Source organism: Impatiens glandulifera, chromosome 5 (genome assembly GCF_907164915.1).
Source record: "Impatiens glandulifera chromosome 5, dImpGla2.1, whole genome shotgun sequence".
Lineage (NCBI taxonomy): Eukaryota > Viridiplantae > Streptophyta > Magnoliopsida > Ericales > Balsaminaceae > Impatiens > Impatiens glandulifera.
Window position 1 is genome coordinate 3,716,672 of NC_061866.1, and position 7,629 is coordinate 3,724,300.

At 28.2% G+C, this 7,629-nt stretch overlaps 1 protein-coding gene across 1 annotated transcript; it reads right to left on the bottom strand.

The window, feature by feature from the left end:
* Nucleotides 1–970: 970 nt before the first annotated feature.
* On the bottom strand, nt 971–5,111 carry LOC124938870 (aspartic proteinase 36-like). Its single transcript, XM_047479396.1, has 11 exons — nt 4,855–5,111; nt 4,597–4,741; nt 4,304–4,533; nt 3,974–4,195; nt 3,728–3,890; nt 3,585–3,658; nt 3,400–3,499; nt 3,255–3,318; nt 3,109–3,180; nt 2,982–3,010; nt 971–1,135 (listed from the first exon to the last, which is right to left on the bottom strand). The coding sequence occupies exons 1-11, from the start codon at nt 5,109–5,111 to the stop codon at nt 971–973; spliced, it is 1,521 nt and encodes a 506-aa protein (XP_047335352.1).
* Nucleotides 5,112–7,629: the final 2,518 nt, after the last annotated feature.

The window sequence follows — 7,629 nt, forward strand, 5'->3', positions numbered from 1 at the left end:
ATACTATTCGACAATGTGCTTCTAGGATGCACCTCAATGCTAATTGTAGCAAATGATAGGTGTTTTCCTCTTTCAGGAATTGGGTTCATGTATAATGGTATACCCAATAAACCTACAAAATGACTAAGAGGTTCTACATTATACATGTGTGCAGGGATATTCCAAAGTTTGAACCATATGTGAATTGTTTCTTTATGATTGCTTAATAGGTTCAAATCTTCATACCATCTTTCCAACTTCATGCAGTTTGATCCAATATATGTATGCTCATTTTTCATAATTTCATCCAGATTTGATCCCTTCTTAAATTTCAGAAAGTAGAGATCATGTTGCTGAAATTTTCTCCAATCCATTTTTCTCTCATTTCTTCATAAGTGCCTCTTTGGTGACTATGAAGGAAACTCTATTCTTTCCTATGTAGTTTCTCACCAATACATTTTCCCATTCCCTAATACAATTTTCTTCTACTATATATAACAGGCAATTTAAATTCAAAAGGAGATTTCAGTACCTCCACTTTTGTCTGTAGATTGCCCAAGTACATTTTTCTTTTGTATGCATGAACTTTTAGCCTTTTTCCCAATGTTGTTTTTTAATGACTTCATTGATTTTCCATGTAGAGTTACTTTTGATAGTATATAGGTCTTCGATTTAGGAGCATTCATTAACTCCCCCATTGTTGCAACAAACCATTTTACTATCACTTCATATTCATCCTTGAGTAAATTCTAGTCTTGGAGATAGTGAATGTTAAGTTGGACTGTTGTTCTTTGTATTTTCTCTTTGTTGAGTATAATCTCTCCTTTCTTAGCATGCATCAGGAGTTTGATGATTTGTTTTTTAGTCCAAATAAATTTTTCCTTTGATTATACCATATCATCCAAACTCTTTCTTTCTTCTCCTTTATCCCTGCATTATTTTCCAAAGACTTTTGGGAAGCAATTGGGTCTTTGCTGGTTTCCTGCACTTTTTAGTTAATAACTTCTTCAGTTATTTTGTTCATTTCCTTCTCCGCAGTTTCATTGACTCCTGTAAGAACAAAGTCATGCACTTCTTTGGTCTTGATTCCTTTAAGAACAAAGTCCGTCACTTTTTTGGCCTTGTTGTTTTTCCTTTTACCCATATTCCAATAAGACTACATAACAAGGGATTAAAGTCAAAACAATAATATTGAAACGACCTTTTTCAAACTCTAGACGATTTTTTCCCGATGTGTCAAACGTGCTAGATGTACATGTTGTGTCGATCGTGCCGAACGTGCCAAACATGCCGACGATCTTTACTCCGACCACGTTTCCCGTAACCGACTACCAAATCAACTGAATCGCGCAACTGAGCAACTATGCCGACAGTGTCGATCGTGCCGATTGTGCCGAACTTGCCGACGATCTTGATTCCGACACGATTCTTGATTGAGTATGAGAATGTGCACGTATTTGGGGAAGAAATTTAAGATTCTGTCACTAGAAAATTCTCGCCGAAAATCTCCAGAGTTTTTCTCTCCCTAGTGTGCAAAATTTGAAAGTTATTAATGTTATCGATTATAAGAAAAAATGTATAAGCATTTATTGGTTCAGTCTCACGACATATGTCAAACAATTTATCAATAACAAAAAGTCATTTTAACATTGGTTTGCTTTATTTAAAGTAGTGATCTCAAATTTAATTTATATATATTGGTTACTAACAAAGAATAAGAAAAAATATTAGAGAAGAGAAAAAAAAATAATTATGAAAGAATTAAGAAATTCCAAACTTGAAAATAGAATTTTTTAACATATTTTTATGGTTGGATAAGATCATTGGTCCAATAAATTAAACCAACAATTATTGGTCAAATAAACTATACACTGAATTGATCAAAGTTGTTTAGCAATTATAAAAACTGGTTTGAGCAATCCGGTCTAATCAATTTGTCTCGTTTTGTTTGATTTGGTTCTTGATTGGTTATTCCCAACCCAAAGAGAAACTTTTCATTTTACGGACTTATCATAAAAAAATTTAAAAAATAATGTTCTAAGCAAATAATCTTAGTTTAATATGGTTAACCAAATGATGAATCGTTATTATAATTATTACTCCTCCACCAAATAAAATAATAAATTGAAACAATAATATAAAAATCAACCATATTTTTATTTTATATAATTTAGATTAAAATTTCCAAACTATAAATGTCATTTTTAAGTCCTCTCAGCCTCATATGACTGGACAGACCCTGGCATACTATACTAAAAGAAGGGCAATTCTGAAATTTCAACTCATCAAACGGTCAACACATATAATATGACTTATTTTTTTCAGGAGTGACAACCGTTCAAGGTTCTTTCAGGGGCAATTATAATAATAAATTTGTCCATATAATGTATTTTAGCAGCTGGTTTGTTTTATTTTTATAAATATATTTTTTAAAAAGTATATCTATATATTCAAGTTTTGTACAATATGCATACATAACTAAATAACATTCATATAGATATGCTAAACAATATGAATGTTCAAAAATATTGTGAAAAAGAGTAAGAAGACAAAATAAATAATCATAAGATTTTATAAGAATCTCATTTGAACATTTATGATAAAAGAAAGTCACTCGTTCCCGAAAATCTTGTATTGGAAAACAATGTCTATGAAGAACAACCCTAAAATTATTATTCAAATAAACAACATAAGCGATGAATCGAGAATCAATAATCCATGCATATAAAGTAAGTTGAAACTAAAAAAATATACAGAAGATCAATAGTTCCGTGTCATTGTTGTCAACCGCGAGAACATCACCTGTTTGTATGGATACATTTCGCAGTGATGGTGACCATCAGATCAGCGTATCTGGTACGCCCAAATCAACATACTTTCTGCCTAATTCCTTTGCCTTAAAGTTGAAACATACTTAAATATATCATACAAGACAAAGTTATGATAAAAATATATGAATGGGTAATGAGTAATTGTGGTGAAACATGTGAACTTGGTTGTACTGGTGTCAAGACATGCATTGGCATTGAACCTACAAAAAGTCAGAATACAAATAAACAAAAGACATGAAGATAGAAAAATTAACAGTTTAGATTGTATGAAATTTATTAACTAATTCAACTAACTTACAGTCATAATTAACCCATCCAACTCGAAAGTGCACCATATCATATACTACAATCTTGTTTTTTAACGCAAGATCTACAAACAACATAAAAACAAGTTTAATTAGAAAAAAAATATTAAATATTAAATACATCATTTCGTAAACTAACCTCCTAAAATGGATAAATCAGGGAATGAATCCAGCGATCTTTGGATGCCCATGCACATAACATTCTAGGACAAAATATATGAGTAAAATTTAATTAGCTTTAGAAATCAAATTCAAAATTAACTTATAAAGATTTTAGAACTCACTTTTAAGTCAGGACTATTTAGAAGATAATCTTTGGGGGTCAATCTCATGGATGCTCCACCATTAAAGTGGAATGCAATTGAAGGAAATATGGTGATTTCACTGTACCCATTCACATATTCAAATATAACTTAACAGTAATAAAATATTACTACATACTAAATTTTAAGTCTAATATATAAAGAACCTGTTGGACAATTGGTAACATTGGTTTCCTCTTAAAACCACGGGCATACAATACGGTGAAACTGCAATGTTTACCTAAAAAAAAATTTACAATTCATATATTAATTATGTCAATGTTTATTGATTAAAAAAATACGAACTTACCCCACTTATAAAAGCATCGTATAAGTCCGACACCAAATACAACAATGTGGTTCCCGAATCAACAATAATTCCACGGCTACCTGATGTATTGTAAGCCTGTGGGTTGACGGGTAAGAGCTGACCATTTAAAGTGATACTGTCCAAATATAAGTTGTATTGACCCCTGATATTATTGTAGTTCAAAATTAATAAATCTTTAACTAACTCAAAAAAATTGATAATTCATTTTAAAGAAGTAGTACTTACTTGGTTGGCACAAGAGGGGTATATACCATACCTAGTTCCAAAATTTCACCTATAACTAAAATGCCCCCGCCATCTTCTTTCAAGCAATGTGATAAAATTTTCGGAATAATTCGCTTGGACGACAGTTGTGTTATTACAGATTGATAATTGTGACCGAACCCGAAAATCCCATCCAGGGCTCGATATTCGTTGGATAATAATCCCCCTACATTTGTCCCGCACCTATTTTTTTGACACATCACATGTTAGCAATAAAAATGACTTATATATATATGACTATGAAGATACATATAATGTTTGAAATTGCATGGAGAAAAGAACAAAACTTACCCAAAAATAACATTTGAGTTCACCGTCGTAGAAGGTCCAACAATTGTGTCTAGATGGAGAATATCTGATAAATAGTACCCAGTAGCGACACTTCCGTCTGCGTATCCCTCCATAAATTCACACGGACTTGCATTAGTTAGACACACACCAACATTCCGACAGATTTTGTTGGAACAATTCAGCAACGAAGCAGAATTAGAATTAGCGTGATCAAATTGGTGAAGTTCAACCTACACATGAACAAAATCAATATCAAAAGAAAAGTTTAAGTCTTAAGAGATGACCTAAACCACCAATGAACCGCTTACACCCAAGTGAGACGACCGAGGGCATCCGACACAAGGACTACAGGTAATCCATAGATCGTCGCTCCCTGTGTCTATGATAACGTTGAACTCTCTTGGAGGAGTTCCCAACTTAATCTTAGTATAATAAATTCTGTAAGAGAAAAATACAAACAATTTTGTTAATTGTTACGTAATCATATTTATACATGAAATTATGAAAAGATTGGCAGCTACAAAAAGGAGCAGAGTAATCATAATACGTACCCTGCCAAAGTAAGATCGTAGGCTCCGGCCACTGAAAAATTCACTAGGGCAGTACTCATTCCTTTTAAGCTTACGCGCTTATTGTCTCGAGTTTTTATGGCCTCCAACTGCACGTTTTGCGTCGAAAACACTTTCTCCAGATTGAAAACAGCGTTTGTCATGGATTTAGTATTGTCGCATGTAACAAATAAAATCGATAAAACAATGACAATGAGTGGGAAAATCTTGTGCACAATATGCCAGTAGAAGGCTGTCATTTCTACACCTATTTTGAAAGAAAAAAAAGGTTTGTGAGTTGTATAAGTATAACAAAGAAAATTTGAAAAACAAATATATGATCAACAAAAATTAGACCATAATTTACCTTCTTCAATGAGTCCCTGTTTTCTCTATATCTTGGTGGTGGAGTATTTTGTTAATGTATGTATATAGGTAATCACTATATTTATATAGTTTAAATTTCTATTTTCTACTAAAAGGGAAAAAAACATCTTATTTTCTTAACTTTCAAGATATTAACAAAATTAGGAATGCTTCATAACATGTAAAGTGAATATTCTAATTTAAATTTCAAAATATGAGTAATTAACTCTTAAAAAATGAGGTTTGATTTATATAATAACAAAATACAGTTTGTTTAAATTTAATGTTGATTAATAAATCGGTTATATTGAATTGGGTTGGACAATAGTAACAAATTATTTTATTAATTTTTGTTGATGCATAACAAATATGTATTTTTAACAATTGTTTTAGAAAAATAAATAAAATTATTCAAATTAAAGTTGATTATTCAAAATTTAAGAAATCGATAAGCATTTTGGTGTATAAATCGATCAAAGTGAACAATTTACGTACACCTTATATAGACAAGTATAAATTTGAAATTGAATGACATGTTAATTTAGTAGAAAATTCACATAAACATCCTTATTTAAGATATAATAGTTATACATAGAAATTTGTAATAATAAAAAAAGTGTGTTAAAACATAAAGGTAAGAAGACCATGTGATATAAATATATTTTGAAGATTGATACCTACTAATATTTTGAGAGTTTATTTTAAGTAAAAGTTAATTTACACCTTATATATCCTTATTACCTATCAAAAAAACTAGGGCTTTTAATTTAATTTGGGATAGTATAAATTTAAAAAAGAAAAAGTAAATAAAAATAATTATAGGTGAGAAAAAAAAATAAAGAAGAATTAAAAAAAGAGAGAAGAATATTGTTAAAATTTAAGGGTAAGAAAGAGGATGACCATATATTATAATTTAAGGGTAAGAAAGAGGATGACCATATATTATAACTAATATTTGTAATGTCTCATTTTAATAATAATAAAAAAAAAAAGTGAATTATACCTAGTAATAACTAATATTTTTAGTGTTCATTTTCAATAAAAGTGAATATTTTTACCCCTCCTCAAAAACAGCTAACGGGTTTTACTTAGGAATAATATATTATACAGAGAAATTAAAAAATAAAAAACATCATAGGTGAGACAAAAATAGTTAGGGAAAAAATAAGAGGAAAAATGTTAAAAAACAAAATGAAAGATGATTATATGCTATAAATAATATTTGTTTATGTCCAATTTCTGTAAAAAAAACAATTATAACTAATCATATTTTCAGTATCTATTTTTAGTTAAAGTGAGCTGATGCCTATTTTATTATTATCTTAATGTGGAATATTTTCTTAACAATTTTATACTTATTTGTTAGTGATATTTAGATGTTTTAATTTAATAATGTTACTATTTTTAATTTCAACTAAATACCTATTTTATGACATATATTATGAAAATGGAAGATATAGTTGAAAAATTACAAAAATAATCATTAAAATTCACTATTAATTTGTTGAGAAAATTAATTAATTATCAGATAAAATAGCAACCTTAATTATGATAAGAAATTAAGCAAAAGGCTGAAAACTAAATAAATAAGTTCATCAAGATCCTTGTGTCTAGTAATTAGTTATTTATTTTTAGTTTTTTATATTTTTTATTAATGTAATAATGGTATTAATTTTCAAATTGCTTTTATTTAATACCTTCATTTTCTTTTATTTTTAGTAATGTTACATTATTATTGCTTTTCTTAAATTTGCGGTAAAATTTTCTTATTATTTTTCTTCAAAATTTGTTTAAGAATAAAAAAAAAATCATATTTTATTATAATAAAAAGCACAATGAATTAAAAATTATTTAATCATCCATATATTTCTTCCAATTTCTTAGAGTTCTTACATAATATATTTTACCACATTCATATATATATATATATATATATATATATATATATATATATATATATATATATATATATATATATATATATATATATATATTTGTTTTTTTTTCTTTGTCTTCTCTTACTTATTTTCACTTCCTTAATATAAGATTAAAAAAATTCTTATCACCTACTTACAAAACTGTTGTTTTTAACAATGAATAAAACAATAAAACTAAAATTAATGGTTTAAAATTAAGAAACATATTTCAATGATTTAATTAATTTTTTTTTTTAATAAATCAAACTAACGGAATACATGCATTCTTATCCAAAGATTTAGTTATTTCAAACTATGGTATTTATGTATTATGATATAAATTGGTAGAGACTAGAGACAAACATTATAGATTTTAAGAATGTCTTATTCTAAAATAAATAAATAAACAAAGTGATGTTAATATTTAATAAACCAATAATTCACAATACCAGAAATTTAAATATATATTTTTGACATATTAAAGAAATGAAAATTA